Source organism: Leuresthes tenuis, unplaced genomic scaffold, assembly GCF_036924035.1.
Source record: "Leuresthes tenuis unplaced genomic scaffold, fLeuTen1.0.hap1 SCAF_8, whole genome shotgun sequence".
NCBI lineage: Eukaryota > Metazoa > Chordata > Actinopteri > Atheriniformes > Atherinopsidae > Leuresthes > Leuresthes tenuis.
Window position 1 is genome coordinate 17,558,518 of NW_027325362.1, and position 23,878 is coordinate 17,582,395.

At 39.4% G+C, this 23,878-nt stretch overlaps 1 protein-coding gene across 7 annotated transcripts in view; it reads left to right on the top strand.

The window, feature by feature from the left end:
- LOC140313174 (neurexin-1a-like) overlaps positions 1-23,878 on the top strand; it is a 228,231-nt gene that overhangs the window by 58,507 nt on the left and 145,846 nt on the right. For all 7 annotated transcript variants that reach the window (XM_072391175.1, XM_072391176.1, XM_072391177.1 and 4 more), the window contains one exon: positions 22,208-22,509. In XM_072391175.1, coding sequence (XP_072247276.1) covers positions 22,208-22,509 — 302 coding nt within the window. The remainder of the gene's footprint in view (positions 1-22,207; positions 22,510-23,878) is intronic.

Below are 23,878 nucleotides of genomic sequence, written 5' to 3' on the forward strand. Positions count from 1 at the left end.
TCTCTGTGAGCAGAGTGGTGCATCACATTGAGCAAACAGCACACAGCAGCTTCTTGAGGCAGTACAGTCTGCAGGTGAGTCTGCAGAGGTCAAACCGTTTGTCGGAGGGAAAAGCCAAGCTTTATGAAATAACTGTAACACAAAATTACATACAGTCCGGGAGGATGCCAAGCTCTAGGTGGCTTTCATTCAGCAAAACAAAATAAATAAAGTAATGGTTGCTTATAATATTTGATTTTTTTGTTGATATGTGAATTTAATTGACAGAGCCTCTGTTTGTGTGTTAAGTGTGTGATGGATAATTGGTAACATATAAATGCTTCAAACTGAGCTCCTGGATTAAAGTAGGAGATCCTCTTGCAGCTGCTCAGTGCTGAATGTGACAGCAGTGATGATGGAATCAAAACTAATCACAGGCTTTTTTCTGACAAAAGACTCATGTGACACACATACAGTAATGCCTCAGTGTTTTGTAGGAGCTTTAGATGTATTTGGTATGAAACATCCTTCAAATAGTGATAAAAGCATGTTTGAAGTAACCTACAACAGATTGCATTGCATTATATTGCCGTGAGACAGGACTGAACTGAATCACATCAAACTACCTGCCTGAAATATATTCTCGGTGCTTTAAATTGTTGAGTGCATATTGAGGTGGATATCAAATCTATCACAGAGGGAGAGGTACAAAGCCCTAGAAGGGAATTAGCTTGCGGTCCAGAAACTCATCTGGACATCTGAATGGTACCGATGAAGAAGAAGATGTTTCCAAAATCACCTTTACTGTAGAACAGAAGAGCAGCTCATACATCACCTTCTTTAGACACAGCAAAGAAAGTCAGACTCAAATTATAAATGGATGCATAAAAACCACAATTAATAAAGACTATAGTTATCTTTTACATTATGACTTGTAGATGAGCTGTGAAATGAGGTGCTTGATACCTCGCTTGGCTGTGTCATATAGCTAGCTTGTGTGGCGTATTTCCTCGTTTTGACATCATTGTTCGCACACTATGTCAAATCCAAGCAACACTAGTTTGTATTTTCAAAGAACACTCTACTGAAAGGGTTGGGATATAGTCATAGTACATTTTTTTTACATTGAGAATTACACAAGTTAAACTTCTCTATTATAAATGGCCCTATAGTCAAAGCTGCTCAAGTCTTTATTTTGTTATTCAGTACAACAGTCTCTAACAATGTTATAAAAGTATCTTAAAGTGTTGTAAGGTTACATTCATCAGTTTCCTTTACTAGGATGATATGCAGAACCTGCGCCAGGCTCTTTTATGCTCCTATAACAGTAACGCCATGGCAACACGCAGTGCAGGGTGAAACTGCCCTTGATGTATTGTGTAGAGAAGGACGAGCTCAGCATTGATCTTTTAGTTACAAGGTACGCTACTGAGAAATAACTGCAGGATTCTTCTAATTCATGGTACCTCTCTTTATCTTTTACATTTTCCCATCCTCCATGCCCTCCTCCTCTTTTAACCCCCTCCTCGGGTACAGTTTAACCATGCAACAAGGTTCATTCTTCTGCCCACCGGAGTAATGAATCACGTGGCATGACACCAGTTGGTAGGGTCTTGTCTTCTCTCAGCTGCCTGAGGAGCCATGTCAGATTGATGTACCAGTCACCTAGAGACTCCCTCGCGTTGTGATTAGAGCAGCCAACCGTCCAACCCAACTATGGAGGGCTTCACCGCAGGACGAATACACATTCTTTCTCACACACACCAACGGACACAGATTTAAATAGCAAAGGTGATGCAGCAGTCACACGAGCTTCAACGTGTTTGTGCCCCCAGCTATGTTTCCTGATGTTAAGCCTCTCATTAAACTCAAACCCATTCCCCTTGAACACAGCATGCTCCCAGCCATATTTACTAATTAGTTTATTTAGCCTTCTTGTGGCTCAGATGAAACTGCCCTCTTCTTGCACTTAGTCATTCTTTTCCCTAAATTTGCAGAGGCAGGCATCCTAGCAGGATTTCAATTGACATTTGAAAGGACAAAGGTGAGTCAGTTGCACAGATAAGGATGCTGAGTAGGAGATCAAAAAGTATTCCAGGAAAAGTTTCTTTTTGGAGGCTCTTTTGTGCCCTCATTCGGACAGATAGTGAAGAGGTGGCAGGGAAAATGGGGTAATCAGAGTGAAACTGAGAAACTGACATGTAGGTGGAGCTCATTAGTATTTTCACATTCAGCTGGAGAGTTATAACCCATGCAGTATTCAGGCCATGGAAGTTTTTATTTCTGAGTAAAAGCTTAAAATTATATAATTTTCAGTAAAACAGATTAATTACTGGGGGATCAGGAACTGCTGGAGCAAGACGTTAACAGAGAAATAGAAACAGCAATTTTCTCTGGCTGTTGACTAACTGGTCTGTCTTCATGTACTTTAACTGCACTGTTTCTTTTTCTTTCTTTTTTCCTCATAGCTAAGGTAATGATCCCATTGACTACGTTAATATTTGCTGAGAGAGAGAAAGTGGTTCGAACCTGACAGATATTAATGTACTATTCATCTTACTCTCTTTCTGAGCAGCCACACAACTTAAAACAGATGTTGAAATTTACCAAAACATAAAGAATTAAGACTCGATGTGCTTCATACCATTGTAATATTGGCCAGTGGGCTACTAATTTGTGCAGGTTTGTTGATTGTCCTTTTCTCAGAGAAATCCTGAATAACCGTTTGTGAAACAGGCACACAGAATTGAAACCTGTCACTTCTTAAAGAACAGTGGAAGGCTGGAGCTCAAAGATTCCTATGCAGTTTTTGAGTGTTGAAAGTAGTATTGAAATGTTAGTCTGTTTGCACTATTAAAACATACATACGAATCAGTGAGCTTCTGCTTTATTTTGTTCTTTTATGGTTGATTGTCCTCCAGCTGAGAAGCACCTGAGTGAGGGTTAGAAGGTGCATGGAGATTTATATTTTTCGTAATAGTTTTCACTTTATCTTTTTGAATAGATGAGCAACCCATGTGATTGATCTACAGCAAAGAATGGATGTCCTTTTATCTAATTGTTCTGACAGTATTTAGTTCCCAAAATGACATTATTTAGTGTACTTATGGGATTATTGAAGTATCATCCAATTAAATTATAAATTGTGAGGTTCTGGTTAAACATTATTATGTACAGCATAAATGGAGTTTAAAAAAATCATTTTGGCTACCAAACCTAAGACAGTTATGATTGATAAGAATGAAAACTACACCTGTGAAAACCTGTAAAGCTATTGTCAACTTTGGCTGATTATCCTGCGTTATATTCTGAGCATGACTGCAAACTTTGCACAAAGCATCGATCAAATTTAGTGCAGAATTGAATGCACCAACATTATGCAAATTAAAACATGACAATAAGAAATACAATATATTAGATGTGCAGAATGCTTAGCAGAGTTCTTGGTTGTTGCAGCCCTTTGTTTGGTGCTTGTGACAGACAGAAAGGGACAGGGCAGCCAGGAGGGAGCCCTGGGTGAGTAGGTGTGTATACACCCTCTCCTGCCTCCTCCTGTCAGCAGCACGCTGAGATGGCACTTTCCCCCCACAGACTGAGGAATTGAAGGGATACAAAGTGCAAATCAGCTCCCTATCTCAGTTGGCAAGGGTTCATCTATCTGTCCATCATGCTAGTCTACAACCGATCGGCCTCTATTTATTCATAAATCCCACTCACCCTTTATTCATTGCAGCCATTTTGTTTCACAAGGTCTTTGCTGAAGCTTACACGTTCTGACATACACACACACACACAAACATGCACACCTTTCAAGCTCCAGTATGGGATTGTATTTGCTGCAATTTCCGAACGTGTTTAGGAAGAATTGCGATGCAGACTGATGATATGAGAGGAAATTGAGAAATCGACACTGAAAAGGAATCTTCCTGAGTCCACACGTTGAGTCCTGAGTCCTTGCTTTACTGTGGTGAGAATGAAAAGAGTGTACCTATTTAAAAGCTCAGTTTATGGACTTCCAACAAATTTGTGGGTGTTTTTTTTTTACTAACGGGGGACTCGGAGGAAGCTGTCCTCTTTCTCAATCAGAATACTGAACACCCTGCACGCAGCCATTGCAAGAAATAAATTAGATTTTCATACAAAGATATGCTCCTACATTTGAATGTCTTTTCTCCATGTTTTCAGCACGCTTGTCCCAATAAATCATTAAGGTTTTTCCAGCTTCCAGGTGCATTTACCATATAAACACAGTCACTGTATTTCACTCTGATGAGGTGTCACAGTGTGTGATGTACTAGTATTAGATAGCCACTGGTTGCAAGGCATGGCACATTGTTTTACAGTTCAATTTCACCCCGTCAGCAACCCTCTGATATCACAGCTGTTTGTTTTAGCCCTGCGAAGGATCTTCGGCCTTGTATGACATGAGGGTATATTTTCTCAGTCTATCATGTTCAAAATCCCTTGCCATCACGACCTAGTATGCGACCTGTACACTACCCAGTTTGGTAGGGTATGGGTATTAGAGTTGAATGGTTGTGTTCTTTGGTCTGTTGTTTGCTTTACTCATTCTCAGTCCGTCTGTTTACTTAAATCCATTATTTATTTATTCTTACAATTCTTGACCAGTCCTCCTTATCCTCAGCCCTGGCCACTGTCCTGACACATGGTCAGCAAGGCTGCGGACATTACATCCATGCCAAACTTAGAGAGGTTGAAAGGAGCTGAGGCAAAAGCAAACACATGTAAATGTGGGACTGGAGGCACAAACAGTTCTCACATGGGCAGACAGAGAAGAATAGAGACATCCATCATATTTTATCAGCACCTTACAGCATTGCCTTTTACTTTACAATGACCAAGGACGGATTCTAAACCATTTTGCAAAGGGGCAGAGCTTCATCTTATTATCAGTATGACACACGTTCTCTGCTACGGTTTTCCTGACAAACTTTCCGTATTTACTTTGCCTTAAAAATACGTGGCCGAGCTTCTGTGAGTAATGAAGATCCTCCTGGCACAGCATCATAGAATGCATTTCTTTTGCTGGGGCATCCACTACCTTGTATGAATAAGTTCTCTGTCAACAACATTAATCTACTCTGTAATTGGCTACCACTGCCACAGCAGCTCATTTTTATGAGTAGATGCACAAAGGAAAGATTGATTTGCTTAAGCTGCACATTCAGTGGTGTAATCTAATGACATGGCTGTGCAAATAAGCACTGGGGGTGACTCAAAACACATGGAAAAGATCACCTGACACTTATCAGGGCTAATTCAGTGTTCTCTGAAATAAAAAAAAGGTACTTATTTGAGTAACTTCTATCTTTTTTTGCCTAGATAATTACAAACTTTCACTCATCTATTTGCAATGGAATTATATGCAAACATTCACAGTGTCTATTGGATGTATTTCAGTAACTCTGGTGATCCCCTGGCTTTTCTTCTGTAGAAGCACCTGGAGGAAGGGCTTTGAGTGAAATTATTCCACTTCACAGAATTCTGTTCTATCTCAAAATGGACTGTAATATCTGTATTTCCTTATTACATTAGGTTGCATTAGTTAATGACCGGATGGTAAAAATTTTCACCTATTATTTTTTTTCAATACAAACATTTTTGGCTCACATAGGAGGGGAAAAAACAAACAGATGAATGTCATGAAAAGGATTTGATTCCATTAATATGATCCTGTTTCAGGATCGCTTTTTGTATTCCAAAGTCACTCTATGCCTTCTGCATAGCTAATGTGAAATACTTTGACTCTAGTATTTTTTCTGATTGACAGTGTCTTATTATACAGTAATTACTGTGCTGTTTAGACAGTGAGCTCCTTACCTTAATAAATCTTTTATAATGTGTTTTGAAAATATGTTTGTTGGACAAGATCTGATGTTTCATTATTGAGTGAAAAAAAAAAAAGTTCCTTCACCTGTAACTCTCTCTCTGCTACAAACAATTGAAAGAGAGTGCTACTGATGAAAATGTGGAAGATAGGCATCTTGGGGAGAAACTGTAAAATATTTATTAATCTCATCCAGTCTCATTTTGCACGGTGCATTCTTCTGAAAGGCATCATCATCGTTCCAGTAGACCAGCAGCTGAACTTACCGAGTTTCGCCCCATATCTCCGTTAATGTTCACAAACTCACGGCTCAAAAAAGGCAAGACAATTAAATTTACAGTGAGGGACAAAGTATGAATCTTTTATAAGTTCTGAAATGCACTTTATATTGCTTGTGTCTCTTATGAAAAAGCCTTTTTTGATTCACTATCCATCTAAGAGCTTCTCTTGGTACTCTATCATTACAGATTGTTAAGGAAGACCTGTGAATGTAGATTAGAGGGAAAGAGGTTTCAGCCCGTTTGCAGTTCAGTGGGGCATGTCTGTCACCCTCTCCAAAATCTCCTCTTATGTTGGCTAAAATACATTACACAGGCTGTCCTTTTGTGCAGGAATGAATCAAGATAATGGGGAACTTCAGATCCTGGCTGCCAACACTGGGGCCATATTTATGGCTTAAGAGCTATTAGGCATTGGTTTGGTGTCAGTCCTCCCTGACAGACTGCCACCTTGGGGTCATGGGAGAAGAACAGTCTCAGCTTCCAAAAAGGGTCTGAGAAGAGAAAACAATATGAGCAGAATTTTTACAAATAAGTTATCCACTCAAGCTTTCTAAATTTGTTGAAGCTGCTCGACTTTTTTAATCCTGGTAAACACTCTAGTAAATGAGGGCAGACGTCAGTGTGGATTGCCTCTCAAACAGGGCAGTGCTGATAACTGCTGGTGTGGGTCACTTTGATTTGAAGGGATGCCCTTCATCATGCCTGAGTGCCAACCCATCAAGCCTCTTTGTGATTACTGGTTCTGTAGTTTGCCTGAGGTTCCTGGAGGGAGAGAGTTGTCAACACCCTCTCCATCAAAGTCTGTAAAACACAGTAGTAAAGTTTCTGTGTCCCCTCATCTGCATTGCTGGATCGGGTGAAGTTCAGTTACAGTGCAGAAATATTTCCCTTTTCTTCTCCTCTTTTATTCGTGCAGAAAAAGTGCAGGTTTTTTCCGTCACCTGAACCGGACTGAACTTTCACTGTGAACCGATTGAAGAGATGTCTGTTTCAAAATAAAAGAGGAGCACGAGTTATTCAAATCTTCCTCAGTTCGTTGAATTTTGAAAGCTTGTGTGTAACATGAGATTATTTGAGGTTATTGAGGTCTTTTTTTGTAAACGGAGCGACTATGATTTGTTGATGTAAAACTTTGCCCATTGTGACATAGTTCAGGTTTGGCTCTCTGGTCTGTAAATTTGAATTTATAAGAATTTTATACAAACTGTTCATATCTGTTTTCTTTTTGTGTGGTGAGAATGCACCTCAGCTAAAGACAACCAGCATTGATTGATAGACATTGTATCCCATCCATTTATGTCAAGGACCTGTAGAAAAGATTGATACAGTTTCCAAGACGCACCTTTAAGATATAATCATCAACCAATCAATTTAGAGGCACGGAACAGTATGTACTTCTGAGCCAAGTACTGGTCCTTTTTCACTCCCACAAGCTATTTTTAAATTTAGGATTATTTGAGCCTGGGTTCCCTTCCCCTCAGCCAGTTTGAGGTCTGCAAACCCTCAGGACTACAGTAGAAACAGACTGAACTTGCAGTCCACTGAGACAGCGCCAGAAGACATCCAGGGGTTAATGCTCTGTGATGGCTCTGGGTGCATGGCATCAGTATGGCTGAGTGAACATCATGTTAAAGCACAGCGATGCTAACACAGTGCACAGACCTCTAGATTGGCCTTATTGCATGAAAACAAATGTTCAGAATCACTCTCAAGCCCTACAATATTAATACCTGAGTGAAGTAAATTTCTTCCTCAAGGATAGTAACTACTTACATAATAGCTGGACCGTGAAACATCAGAGGGTGGGTGTTAGCTGGCAGGAAACCTCTAGCAACAGAACTTTTCACTTGATCCCTGTGGCTCTGCTCCATCTGGCTATAAGCTGACCATGTGAGTGGGTAACTGCCACTGGCTCATGGCAACTCAACACTGGCTCATGTATGATTGTAGAGGATCCCTTAGTCTTTAGTGAATCGATTTTGTCTTATTAAACACATTGAGGGATAGCATAACCAGGGAAGTTTGCCAAGGGGAAGGTATTAGCTGTTAAGCTTGGCATCCTCTAGAAAAGCCAAAACAGCATGTAAGTTTCTGACTTATACATAACACAGCTAATGCAGGATGTGCAGATCAGTAAACTTTTGACATAATTGTCGTTAAACAGTTTAATTTCTGTAGTTACATATGTAGTTCCGTATTTTTATTGGTGACAGGGGACATGAATAGATGAGTTACTGTGCAACATCATCGCAGGGATGCGTACACACTTTGGTGAGGGAGAGCAGCGCTCATCTCGGTTTGTTGGGCAGAGCCATGTTTCTCAGCAGAAATGACAGTTAAGCAAGCAGTTAAATGTGCAAACTGCCAAAAAAGTAAGCATGAGCATATTTACAGCTAGCGTATTTATGTTGAAAGTAGTAGGTTGTAAAATAGCTTTTTCATGAGTGTTTTCATTTTTTGAGCTCAGCACCAATTAGCAGATTTACTTTCCAATATCACAAGAAAGATGCATATCCATTGATGTTTTCAAGCAAGAAGCATTTCTGTAGGATAAGATCTCAGAAGTTAAGCTAACAACTACTAATAAGCTAGGCTTAGGCATAATTAGAAAATGGTCATAATGCAGCACCTGATAACAATAAATTGATTAAAAATAATTTCTATATGTGTTTCCTGTTGTTAGTGTAATAAGATATTCTGTTACAGTGTAGGTTTAAAATATTTCATGGAAACATATACACATAGCGTAGTTGTTCAACTTTTAATATGATTTTAATGCTCTTCCAGTCATTCTCTTTGCCCAAGGCATACTGTAAATATGGTTATTTCCCTCTGTAACCACATCTAACTCATAGGTGCTTTGTCATTTTATTTCAAACGAATGCTAATTCTCACCTCATTTTTGTGTGTATTAGGAGACCATATGTTATCACACCCTCATTCCTGAACAAAAGTTATACAACTACTAAAGCTGTCGACAATTTTCTATGCTGGTGGTATGCAACCTCCAGCATCCGTCCTGCTACAAACGGTGACGTGCCACGCTGATAGCCTTAATGAGCAGTGCCGCGTGCTCCCAGCCATCCCATAATAAAATTTGCTCAAGGCGGAACAGACCGGAGAGGCTTGGCAGAACATTGAGGCATATGGCGGAAACAGCCGTGATTTTCATGGCAGGTGGCTGGATGCTGCAGATAGGTAAAAGGCTCAGTCACCCAGAGCCATGGCCCTGATGGAGAGTGCTGGAAAAAGAACCTCCAGAAAGTACTGCTGCTCCTGCCAGAAAGCTGACTTTCTCTGTGCGTTTGCTCATGTGTAACATATATGTGGCAACAGAGCAGCTTGAATGGGAGCAAAGTAGAATATGTTTACTACTTGCAATGATAAATGTGGACCACAGTGACTGTTTTATGTGGAGCAGGGGAGGAACACAGTTAAAAAAGGGGAACTAAAATGATTAAGAGTCAGCTCCGTCCCCTGTCCCTCTTTGTCTTGTATGTATTTCTTTAAGTAGCATAAAGAAGGACAAGCAAGCTGGGACCCTTGTTGCAGCTGTTTCATCAGTCTCTGAGGCACACTTCAGAGAGACCAAAAAAAGCAACCTTGTTCTTTTAATTAATCTGTAAATTTCCATGCTTTTATTGTGCAGTTCTGTAGAAATGGAGTCTTTCCCTCATGAGAAGCCGCCATAGAAGCATGAGATCACACACACAAAATGCAGTTTTGTAGAATGTGTATTTTTCATACTTTATTCATGCCATCATTTGTGTATTTATTCTTTGCAGAGGAAGGAATAAAATAGAATTAGGCTTCATATGCACAGAGTCTTTTCTTTGTTTTTAAACTGCTGTAACAAGGAAATCCCATTCAAGCCTGAGCCTCCTCTGAACAAGTGCAAAGCATACAAGTATACAGAAATGCATGGAATGGAGTAGTACAGTACTCCTGTAACTTTTTGGATTAGACCAGCCAAAGAGTTTAGATTCCACAAATTATGCATAACGTACAGCAATTCTAATCCTACTTAAAATTCAAATGATAAGTACTAAGATAGCCAACAAATCATCATTTTTCCAGGGGATAGGTCAAATTATCTTTGTTTTACGCGTCTTAAGATGGGTGTGAACCCTCACTGTTCAATTCATAAGATGACTGACGGCATTGACTGAGAAAAAGAAAACATTATCAAAGAAGCTTTGACACAGTCAATACATTGTCTGTTGCCAATCACGCATTTTTTCCTGTATAACATCATGGTTCTTGGTTCAGAATGCAAAACAAAATGGCTATACAGACACGAGCTTTCCAGGCAGATCTATATGTCACCACTTTAAAAGCTCAGGGGGCAAAATGCAGGATCATCTTTTTTCTATTCCTCTTTCTTTGCTGTTTTCACTCACTGATAGAGGCAGATCTTTATCAAGCTGCCGTAGCCTTGACTCCTGTCACCGTAACTGGCCACACTCTCCTTCATCACTCAGGTCTGTTGACAGCAGAGTGGCAGCTGGACAACCCATTATGAAATGACCTTGGTCTAGTGTCAGATGGACTATAGCGCTGCTGAAACACTAACACCCCATAGTGAGTAATTTCCCCTCCATAGGTCAGCAACTTTACTGGTGGACAATCTTCCCCTTTAGATAAAGGCTGGGAGGAGGTGCGGCTATTAGCAATCGCTAAGGTGATGAAAAGGGGAAGCAAGGTTGGCCATAAAATTTAACCCTCTGAAAAAAAAATGGCATGTTGTACAACAGCAGCGTCAATGTGAATAAAGCAATGGACTGATTTGATTAAGCAGACTCCAGAAGTGAGGAATATATTACCAATAGTACAGTTGTGTTTCGTTTTGCAGTTTCTTTGCAGATCTGTTTATTTAGTTTATGCATTTATTATCCTCTTACCAGCCTACGTTTTACTAAAGCCTCAAGAGGGCTGTTTGTTTTTCTTCTGAGCAGAAAAGAGGAACCGCATTTCCTTTTTACCTGCTAAGTGAAAACATTGTGCTGCAGTCACTATTTTTAGTGGAACTTCAGCAAGGTGCTGTAGCCTTTAATGTGGTGTGGTGACATTTTTTTTTTTTACCTTTTTCCTCTGGCATCAGTCATTCTGCTCTTAACACTGTTTCATCTCAACTGCCACGGAGTGTTTGGTTCAGTTCAAACACTTGTGCCTCTGGTTTTTCCACAGCTAAGGATACCACAGCGTGATCTTACTCATAGCTGTAAGGCTCTGTGTGGGACACCGAGAGGAATTTATTGTCTTTCCCTGTTCAAACAGCCCTCAGTACAGCATAGACCTGGCACTAGAACAGGTCCTGAGGAAATTCCCTGCTAAACATCGCTATGAAGCACAGCCTGTCGGCTTTATGGAGGTTTTTAAGACAGTCAGTAGACACTACTGCAAGAATGTAGCCACTTCATTTCTGATTAAATTTATATGACTGCATATGATAACAAAAACAGAAGAAACTGAAAATGCTTTGTGTATGGCAAAGGAATTCAAGAACTGACAGCCTTTAAGCAACAAGAGCAAATATCCAGACTGGTAATAGTGACCTTGCCCAACAACTCGATGAGGTGATCCTGAAATTCTGTCAAGCTTCCCTGTCCTGCAGCAACTTGTTCACTGGAGCACATTCTCATACAGGGAATGATGCTGCTCAGTGTGCTGTGCTGTGTTCTTCCACCACAGGGGAGTTAGCACACATGGTCTATCGGCTAATCTGTTCAGTTAGTGTTAAAACAAATCATATCACAAAACACAATTAAAAAAAAAAAAGAAAAAAAGAAAAGTAACTGCAAATAAGCTGTGCCTGCCCACCTTTCAATTGCAGGGTTGTTTGTTCTCTTTTCTTGTACGATGAAGAAAGTGCGGAGGTGATGTGCTGCGAAGATTTGGTTTAGATTCAGGATACATTTATCTCAAGTTCACCTCACTGCTCCTGAAAGAGCTGGTTGTGACAGACAGGCCACTTTGCCAGTGTCAGACGATGGAAGGCATGAATGAACAATCTGATCTCATTGTGTTGACTTCAGTACCGAAAGAACAAAAGTATATACAGTTTGCCACCGAAAGACATGATGCTGGGAAGTTGCCACCAAAGAGAGATCTCAAGAACACGCAACTTCCAGACTATGAATGTATGAATCAGTGACCCAGTGATGACTTTCTGAATTATAAATTTCAGTCATTTTGATTGTGAAATATACCACAACAGCTGATTAGGTAGCTCTCGTGGCCTGTGATGTTGCAGTTAATCTTTGGTCGAATGCTTTACACCAATCATTGTTGTGTTTCCATCACAGCAAATAAACGGGAGTTTTATAACTCATGGAATAGATAAGCACAGGTTTCCACCTGGGGTATACCCATTATTATTCCATGGACCAAACATCTTTAGTGTGAAAGTCCTTGGAGAATGCACTAACTAAAACGATGAGGAGAAACTAATGATAGATAATAATGGTGTAATTCCTTACTTGTGCGATAAACAGTCACTACAAGGATATATTGAAGCTTTGTATCTCAAAATTGAAGCAGCTGTCTATGTTGTCTGAGCAATGAGGGATGAGTGGTGAGGATAATGATAAGAGAGTGTCATTGCTGATGTGTCTGAGTGTCTGCTCGCTATCAAGGATTCATGGTGTGTCAGGCGGGGAGTGGAGTCAGTGGTGAGAGCAGCGAAGACAAGAGCAGCTCTGTACAGAAATCATCCTGAGACACACTGGCGATGTAATTAGCACATGAATTATTTCTGTGCAATGACATGCTTCAGAGCCTCTTGACTTTGCACTTGTGTGAGCAATGTCTCCATGTATATGGCCCAAATTAGACATCTGCCAAATACCGATCCTTAACAGTCAGAGTCTTCCTCCCCTGCTCCTGTAATCAAAAGTGGACGCAGTAACCTCTGCCGCTCTCTCACAGTGTGCACTTTTTGGTCTGTGCTGGCAACCTTGACAAGGTTACATCTAAACTGAGAAGCTTGTTAAGGTGCGTATGGCAAAGATTCATTGCCGCCAGTGCATTTAAAACATGGCTCATTCAGACAGAAACCTGCTATCAAATGTTATTACACACCTGTTCATGCAGTTCATTAGCTTCGCCAGTAAATAATCACTCCAATGCTGAGGGGTTCATTTGGAAAAATGTTTGTTGTCACTTGGATTTTACATGTATGAGGTGCTAACTGTTAACTGAGGATAATGATCTAGCTCCTCTTACGGGCATACAGTTATATCTTCTGGGTTTATGCAGCAGAAATTAATTGGGCTTTACAGATCGTTCAACACATTGCACTCCCTTTTCACTGTAGTTCAGATGTGTTTTTGTAAAAGGCCAGTAGCAAGTGTGAGCCTTGCAGCTTGAAGTGTGCTGTGTCACATGTGTGCTTTTAGTGCTTTTAGAGTGTTTGTTTGTCTGATTGCATGGGTATTCATGCCAAATTTGACCAATTTTTTTTTTCTTATTTTCTAACTTCCTATTTCTCTGTCTTAATACATCTAAACTTGAAGAGCGAGAGGACCTTTGACAGTTTTACTCCTTCCTTGCTCTGTATAATGGACAAAAATGGCTCCTGTACCTTGTCAAGAGATTGACTACCTTGTCTCTTACCAGAACCGATAAGTCCTCAGGAGTCTGCTTTTTGGACGGAGTTAGTTGTTAAAGTCACTGCACAGAAATGTTCTTGCTGATGAGGGAGTACACCAACACATCTAGTTTAATAGCTCACTTGCCATCTATAAATGTCCACTGATTTTTATCTCACAAATATATTTGATCTGAAGCATCTTTCATGCCTTTGAATAAGAAGCCTTCTTCCGTTTATTTTCAGCCCCTTAAAAGCTTTTTAAATCAATACAGCAAAGCATTTCATATATAAGTACATATTTCACCGTGTATTTATACGTTATAATTCAGAGGACCACATCTTGGTTTACATATTGTAAATTCCTTAAAGGCATCATGAAAGTGCAAACCAGAAGTTTTTGCAGAGTGTGTGTGTGTGTGTGTGTGTGTATCTCTGTATCATTTCCATTGTCTATTGTATGTTTGTTTTTATGCCTGCATCAATGTGTGCACAGGTGTGTGCATCATCAAAGTTGTAATGCCACGCTGCGGATGAGGTGGCTTTGTGGGAGCTGATCCCAGAGGAGGGTTGCCTATGCGGCTGACTGAGATATTGCCAACAAGAGTGAGTTCACACAGTGCGTTTAATCTAGGCTGACAACCTTGAAAATGCCTGCTTGAGTCCCTGCTAAATTTTATTAGATATTACCAGTTGTTTTCCACCACTCTTCGAAATCAAAATTGTCCTCAGTATAAAGTGATGTTCCCTTTTCTTTATCCACCACATTAGAAAGTGCATGTGCATAAAACAGACTATAAATGACTGAATGTAGCAATGACTTTTTCTCCACCTTTAAGCCAGCAATTTCTACAAAGAAAAGTGTACTGTGCTGATACTTAGCTTTGAGTTTCTCTCTTTGCCTAAACTGTCAGATCTATTAATTAGTAAGTAATCAAAGAAATCATTAGATATTCGTAACGGGAAGTGTATAGTTTTCAGAGAGGTGAGGTTGAGCTTACATATGGCATATAATTCTACTTACATGATACTTTACTGAAAGGCTAAAACCCTGGCAAAAATAATGGAATCACCACTTACTAAAGACGTTCAACTCTTCTGAATTACTAGATGACTCTTGATATAATTTGCATATTTGAAACAAATACCTTCATAACATGCAGGGCTTTAACCATCTGTTGCAGCCGACTGATTTTCAGGGGACATGGCCCTAACTAGAGAGCTGTCAGTTGAAACAATGGGAAGGTTTATAAACCTCTTTCAAAAAGATGCTTCAAGTCGTAGTGTGGGAAAAAAGATGTTGACTGTTTCACGCCTAAAATTGGAGCAGATATAAGCAAAATGGGAAGGCTGTAAAGGGAAAGCATACCAAAGAAGCAGTCAAAGTGTCAGAAAAGAAAACGAGAACTTAAAGCATCCTGAATACTGTCCGTTTCATATAACTTTTTTAATAGCAGCCATTTTGACATGAGGTAAACTAATCACCTTTACGAAGCTTTCGTTGTATTTAGGAAAGTGTCAGTATCAATGTAACAGCTATTTCTCGGTAGAGTGGCAGCTGTGAAAATGATGGGAGAAAAATTATTTCAGAGAGCTTGTGGAATTTGGTTTTCTGATGCAGCTTCCACCCACAGAGCATGTCTTTGATTCAAATATTCAGAATCTGGTATGGTGTTACAGAGGGATTCAATTGTAAGTATTAGACTCAGAAGACATGAAAACTCATGTTTCTATTGGTTAACCAAAAATGATGAACGTCACAGTTTTTCAGATATTAAGATTTCTAAGACTCTAAATATATATTTTTTGAATTGTTTGAACCACTAGCTCAGTTCCAAATTGTATCAGATAAAGTGCTGGGAATGTTTGCTGGACATTGACCAACTAATTGTTTGTAGTATTTGGAAAATGTATTTAATCATGGGTTGAGTAATGGATAAAACAGAAATACTGACACAAGGCAAATTGACTGATTCAAGTTATGAAGTTATGATAAAATGTGTCATTGTGATTAATTGTAAAAAATTTAAAAAAATAATCAAAATAAAAATTGTCCTTAGGAGTGAGTGTGAGCGTGTGGTTGTTTGTCTCGTTTGTCTCTGTGTGGTCCGCCTCTCGCCCGATGACCGCTGGGATAGGCTCCAGCCCCCCCCGTGATCTGACCGACGGATTAAGCGGGTATAGAAAATGGATGGATGGTTGGAAATTGAATAAAAATTTTAAAAAAGTCTTCGGCTGTTAAAATTACATTAACAAGAACAATGAAAAAATGACATGTTTGCACACATGCATTTGCACACAATTAGATGCACACCTTGAGTCACTCTCAGCTTACATAATATGTTGTAATAAGGGCCTAATTGAAGTCTGCTTCCATCCTTAATGACAAGCTCAGTGGCAAAGCCAATTATGAGTAAATTTACTTAGGAGGAAATGTTTTTGCAGACTGACATCAGAGAAGGAATCTCTCTGGGCACAGCAAGATATCCTTCGTTCTGTGAATCTAAATGACACTATATGTTAAGCCAGCACAGTATGGTGTCTGACAGAACTTAGTATGTGTTATCTCACACATTTCCACACATGCTGACTCCGTCAGTTAAATGCCTGAATGCATTTAACTGAGCTAATTGAGCGATCTCCTCCATTACTGCTGCTCTGTCAACACGATCACCAACAAAAGCAGTCGGCTTCTTGGTAATTTTATTTTTGTTGCTGACAATAAAACACCAAAACCAGCTAGAACTCCTGTCAACAACAAACCTAAATGTCTTGGGGATTTTGACATATCCTACCTTGCAAGCAGGGATCAGTTTTAGATAATTGCAGTATTTTGAAAGGTGTGATAAACACGTCATAGAGCGTGTTCACAAAGACTGTCGCACTTTCAACCCTCTTCAACGTGTCATTAAAGTAAAAAGCTTTGGGCGAGTTTACGACGGTAACTGCGTGTTATTTTAATAAGCTGACAATCAAACAAAGGAAACAGTAAGTGAATGAAAACACAATGAGATTCAGTGTCAGTCGCTGAGCTTTTTTCAGCTTTTGTCTCCACTTCACTTGCCTTTGAAGCTCACTTTTATTAAGTTTAACCTTAATAATCAACTGGCACTATTTTGGATTTGATTTGATTTTTTTTCTAAAACTCAATTTATTTGACCTGTACGAGCTCTTTTGGAAAGAAGCGATCCACGGTTAGTGCTGTGGTCTGTCACGAAGAAGATGACACTATTGGTAAGGGTTGTAATGACCAATGCATAAATAACACCCTCACACAGCCCTTTAAGATTGACATCTTGCCATCTATCTTGTTTGATGCTGGAAAACGTAAAATCATGGTGCTGGTGAAATCCTCTGTATTTTTTATTGCATCTTGTATAAAGTTATTTTCTTTTTTTATACTTCCTACTACTTAATTACATACAGAATCAGATCCCAAATGTCACATACATGAATAATGGCACTTAGAATCCATGAGATCCCTGGGGTTCTTTTCATAGGTGGTTTTTCTCATGTCCTGCCAAGGCTGTTTCAGGCTGCTGTGTCATGATTTGATGTTGATAGCTTGCTCTCCCAGATGCAAGCTAATTTAAAAAGCAGCCATGGACTAGCAGATGCCAGATTACTGTCAGCGCAAAGTGACTGATGAGGAGTCTCCTGGCTGCTCAGTCACATGCTGATACTGTATAAATACAGTACGACGGACTCCAGCTTATAGTGCCTCAGTGCTCCATAATAAATAAGTAATTTGTTTCTACATGATCAGCTTCAATTATGTGATGGTTATGCTTCCAAGGCATTGATGCTGCCTTTGCTGTTTTCCGTATTGAATTATACCTATTGTTCTCTGGTAGTTTCATGGAGTGCCAAACCTTTTTGACTCTTTATGACACTAATTTGAGTTGAGTGGTGGATAATTGTATTACTTCCATCAATATGGGTGGTTAGTTCTGCACCATAACCACAAATGTGACCACAGTGAATTAGGTTTCTGAATGGCGTGATCAGTTATATGCAGTTCATGAACAATTATCCACAATAAAAATGAATTTTGAACAATGTTTTGGAAAAGTCAGTGTTGAACTTACTGTTACGGTGAGTGTTTTAAGAAAAAAGGCGCACATTGTTCAAGGCATGTTCGGCTGATGAAAGTTTTTTGCCATTTGTGAATGCCGTTGCGCAACGTTGTTGTCCTGTTGAAAAGGGACTGAAAGTTGAAGAGGAAGCAGACGGGCTTGTCTTTACCAGTCTATCTACATATGGCCTCTCCCTTGGAACTGCACTCTCACTCTGTTCATGACTTGTTTTGCCATGTCATGACTCAAGGGCATCAAGGTGCTGGCAGCTTGCTGAAGTTTGATACACTGTAGGCTGTAGGACATTCCACAGAGACAATTACAACATGGCCAGATACCAAAGGGAACACAGTGGCAAAAAAAAAATGCTCTTCCTTAATATCAAGTAGCATTTCACAGAGAGCTGGCATATGTGAGATACACAAATTGCTAAAAATCAACATCACAGATTACTGTGTCAATAGATCAAGTGTATGAAAAAGAACACGCATACCTCTCATGAGTTGCAAGCTTCACCACAAGGCTCATGCAATGGAGCACCCAACTCACAAATTATTATTCAGGGTGCTCCTTGATAGCGTCTACTGAGGTGAGTTCAGTTGATGCTGCTGTCAGAGCAATGTATGAATCATTTCAGCTGAATGAACATCGAAACATTTGACATTGGATGGTAGACTGTTGTGAACAGAGTGATGTGAGTGTTCTTGAGCAACAATAAATGAACAGTTATTATTCACAATGCATTAAGCTTGGTTTTTGTTCATCTCTTGCGGATCTCTCGGCCATTAAAAGCTCCTCTAAATCCAATTGCTTTTTGCAAAACGTGTTTTGTCTGCCGTTGAGCAAGAAATAGTCACATAGTTTGTTTAAGGGAGCTTTTTGCTGAAAATATTCGCTGCTGTTGCAAGAAATGAGGTTTTTGAGTTCAGTAAGACAAAAACAATAAAATAAAGTTGCAAACAATAAGGCCATAACTATGAGCTAAAAGAGGTAAAAAGAAGAAGAAGAAGAAAAAAAATGTAGCAGTTTCTAGTAGTTACAGTCAGCATAAAAATTCATAATAGTTTTGCTTCTGTTACTGTACAATAGATCCTTTTTTTCTGCACATCGTGAGTAAACACTGGGTTAAAGCTACTGAGAAAGGTTAGCTCTTATTGATTATGTAGAAAATTATTCATAGTCTGAACCAAACTGTCAAACCTTGGCTTGAGAAAAAGATGAGGCCTGGGTTCAATTTGCTCCGAGTGTGAAATTCTTTTCAGGGCGGTTTGGACTTTGGGAGCACAGGAAATTACAGCAAGCTATCACTAAATCTGAAAAGAATAAAAATGTGCTGTGATGGCACATGAAGAGAGAAAGAGACCAGGTTTGTTTCATTTTCTGTAATAGATTCTGACTCGAGAGTCATCTCTCCCGAAACTGAAAAGATAAGGCCCCATCCCTGGCAGACGAGTGACTTAGTGTTCAAATTAGAGCGAGAAAAGTTAGTCTGCTGGAAGTTGTTCCATGCCTTTGGCCACAGACTCTTTCATGAGGCCAGCAAACAAAAAGTGAAGGCACAGTTGCAGTAGAGGCAGCCTTATCAGTGTTGCAAAATATTATTAATAGTTAAAAAATGGCACTGATTAACTGTGAAAATTAGTTTAGTACTGAAGCCGAGAACAAAAGCGATTATTTGTTTTGATGTCATTATTTCGAGACCACAAGTTGATTATTCTTGAGATATTAAAACTTGTTTTTGCTTGATAACAAGTTTGTTTATCTCGTTTTCTGAAGAAATCAGCTTTTTGTTTACTCGGGATCAGAACAGAAGAAAAGAAGTTTAGTTTTCTGAAGATAAAAATGATTGTGGTGGGTTTAGGAATGAGTGGTTACTGGTGAAACACCTGATTTCATCAATGATCATCTCTTTCATGACACACCAGCAGGATATAGCACATTAAGTCAAGGCATGCTTGTGTAATTCCGTGTGCTACCCTGAGTTTTGTAAATGTCTGCTTTTGACTACAGAAAGTGGCGTCTGAGAGCTTGGATAAGAGTTTACCCAACTCTGCCACAATCAAGTCTCGTTGTCTGAAAAGAACTACATTGTTAACCTATTATTATTACAACATGAACCTCTTCATCTCAAGATGAGGGTGTTGGAAATCTTTTTCAAACCTGGCCTTTCTGGGCTTCTGTAGTATATTTTATACATCACTTTATTTAAAAGATGTGCAAAATAACAATGCTGACATAATGATAGCAATAAATATACTTTAATATGGCAATTTTATTTTATTTTTTTGTCTCATGTGGTACTATTGGATGCTGTGTTTTCTCAGAAGCCAGATACAAAACCTGCACCCTGAATTAAGTATTATGTATTCGCCTCTGGCTGTGCAGTTTCCAAACAATTGGCATTGTCCCCTCAAAAACCCATATCTGTAGACTGCTGCTCTGCTACTGCTACTGCTCCATGAGTGTTTGTGTTTGCTTGGTATGTATATGGTGATAAGTGTGTAAGCTGTAAAAGAATGTGTTTTTCCTATGGAGTTAAAAAGTCACCCTTCTCTCTCAATGTCTTTGTTTACATTAGAGTGCACTAGATTTTGAAATGTTATAGTATATAAAATATATCGCTATTGTCTGAGGTGTACACTCTGCCAGGCTTGAAACTTCCTTATGGCTAAGCTCCAAATGTTGTAAATTCTGAACTGTGCCACTGTTGTAAACTAACCATTCTTTCTCCTAAGGTAGGGAATTAACGGTGACTTGCAGGCATTGGGGTGTTTGGATAGGGATAGGAATGACCCTAAACTATTGAATCTATTTCTTATGTGGTCACTGGGATGGGTGGGTTTTGTGAGGAGGCTAGAGTTCTCTCATTTTCACTTCTAGGGGTCTCAGACACTGAGGGAATGACCAAAGAGTGGTCAGATCCAGTCAGCTTCAATTATGGCCCTTTGTAGTTTTCCCAGAGGTGCACTATAGCTCCTTTAAGGGGAAATCAATGAGGTGACAAATTGTTGTGGACAGCAACCACTTTTATTTCTTACAGTGTTGCATCCATGCCTGGATGCTCCTCTAAGCATGTATGTGTGTTCATTTGTGTGCGTGTATGCTTGTGTTTATTTGGCCTGGATACATAAATGAACAATTCCATCTATGATAATGAGTGCTTTGGTCCATTTGTGTTTTGGTGGTTTATTTTCTGCTTGTGACTTTAATGGCTTGTTATCTGTTTAAACTCGTTTTTTAAATGCATTCTAATGGGTGTTCCCATGCATCACTCACTGACACTCATTGCCACTTTTGGTTTGTTTATATATCACAGTTAACGATGTTAAAGATTCTCGTATGCTTGTTTTTCTCAAGTCCCTGTCACGTCTCTATAAATGTCTTGGCTTTTTATAGAGAAACATGCAGCTGAATTAATAAATGTCCACATGAAGCTGGTAATGAAGCTGTTGATTTCAACAAATTCTGTTGAACTGAGTTCATTCAGCAACACGTTTTTGATGTCTTAAATCAGATTTTGTTCTGAATCGTCAGAATGAATGCAATGCTAGCACAAAGACAAAAATGCACAAAGCATTTCAGCTGATGATAAACTTACAGTAACTGAGACGGTTGTGGTCCATTTTTATCTGTAAAGGTAAAAAATATATCTTCGTCAAGGTTGTCAAGGCTAGAATGGAGCTTGAAGTGAAGAGGCTTACGGTAATGTCTCTGTCCCTCAGTAGTCATGCTGTTGATCTTGAATTCCCTTGAATCTCATCACTGGCTCAATACATATGTAGAGTGTGTTTAGCACCTGGTGACAATTATATATTTATGTCTCATAGTTTCATACAAATATGCCTGTCATAGGATTTGTAATTAGCTAATATATGAATATGCAAATATCATGTCATTTCTGTTACGTACAAGCAGTGTTTGCAGCAGCTATAGTACAACTGCATAGCGATATATCAGTAAGTGCTCGATGAATCCTGATCTTGACACACAAAAGTAGGGTAATACATTAAATAAATAAATGAATAGATGCAACTTGGAAAGTGTTAATCACTTTAGAAACATTGGGATCATAGTATTTGGATATTTCAGATTTTTAAAAGCTGAACAATTACTATTTAGTCTTAAGGCTTGTCTCCCTGTAAACCTTTCATCCTTTGTTACTTGATGCTGTATATTCTGTTTTGTGATGCGTATGTCAGTCTTACTCCACTCTGCATACCAGTGGCTCTTACACCGTGGCTAAGGTACATACAACACTATTTTGTCAGTGTTGGTTTGTAAACATGCCTTTATGTGAACCTTCCATTGCATTTCAGCTTTGTTATTGGTTGAAAAGACATTTTTTCCCCTTTTTATTCCTCCAACAGCTTTCCAACAGGTCCCCAGAAGGCCACAATATTAATGCAGTACATCTCTCTGTCTCTTGTCTCTGCAGGAAAAGAAGAGTATGTTGCAACCTTCAAAGGATCTGAGTTCTTCTGCTACGACTTATCCTTGAACCCGATTCAAAGCAGCAGTGATGAAATCACATTGTCATTCAAAACCCTACAGAGGAACGGACTGATGCTGCACACGGGCAAATCAGCTGATTACGTCAACCTGGCACTGAAAAATGGGGCTGTCTCACTCGTCATTAATTTGGGGTCTGGAGCCTTTGAAGCTCTTGTGGAGCCGGTCAATGGGAAATTTAATGACAATAATTGGCATGATGTCAAAGTAACAAGGAATCTTCGTCAGGTAACAGTACAGAGGGTGATGCAGAGACTCAGTAAATTAATTCAAACAATAGCACTTAAGTCATTGCCATCTTGCAATACATTACTTTTTCCAGACATTGTAATTTGATTGCTAAATTAAACTATTATGGCTTTATGGTGGAGACTAAAACAGCACCACAAGAGAGCAGAGACATCTAGATTTGAATCAAGATCTCAGTTAAGTCAATTGGTTCGACTTGACTTACAATGACTTAAAGAACCCGGAAATCCCTACTTTAACTGTTTAAGGACATTATTTATTTTTCTCTTGCAAAATATCTTTAGCCAGTCCTTACTGTTTGTATGAGTACACTTTTATCAAGGATAATACCGTTGTTTTGAGAATATTTCATAGCTTTATAGTAGCATTGGGCATAAACAATTTTTTCAGATAAAGAGCAAAATTAACTAAACGTAAAGTAAATGTAAATCTGCATTTAGACTTACTTGGAAGTTTTTGGAAGCTTTGAAATTTAGGTTTTAACACAAGCAATCTCTCTAACGGGATTGGCGGTCTTTTCATTTCAGGACCTTAAAGACTACTCTCTTCTTTTGGAGATTTTGCCGATGTAGCAATGTCATAAATAATTAGGGGACTGTCCAGGTTTATTAATAGAGCTGTACCTTATCGTCGTCGTGAGCCCACGAGATGAAGGAAAGAAAAGCAAAAAGCATGTAAAAAGCAAAGCCTTTTCTGTGTCTTTACACATGTGCACACAATCCACCTGGCATGAACAAATCGGTCTGGTGAGAGTGAGCCCATAGAGCTCAATGAATTTTGTTGTGCTGCAAACAAACTAACTACCACTGATTTGTACCAATCCAGCACAGACTAATGGGGTCAGGATTCAGCTGTCCCTCTGCTTGTGGCAGAGTCCTTGGGCATGACTGCAATACCAGTGACCTGTGAACGATCTGAAGTCTAGTTGAGGCACACATCAACACTTTCTCAGTAGCTTTCAACTATATCTGTCTTACCTACATCAGCTGATGTGAGATACAAGTCAGTTCGTCGAGATTTCACTTTAACTGTAGGTTAGAAGTTGAATCTACAATGGCCAGATCCTGAGAGGAATTTCTAGCCAACAGTAGGTTCAAGCAAATTATTTGAACAGTGTGCGGTCTCCTCAAGTACTGTGAAGCCTCAGTGGCTCCAGGTGAAAGACTGAAATGGACACATGGCCTTTTGGATATAAACAGGCAGATAAATCAATTCCACAGGTGTCCTGTTAGGAAAAACAAGAGGATCCAACAGACTGAACACTGTCATTGGTCCGGGGACTTGCAGAACAGCTTTGCTGATGACCTGCAGTCCTGCAAATTCTACTTCATTATTTTCAGAATTGCTT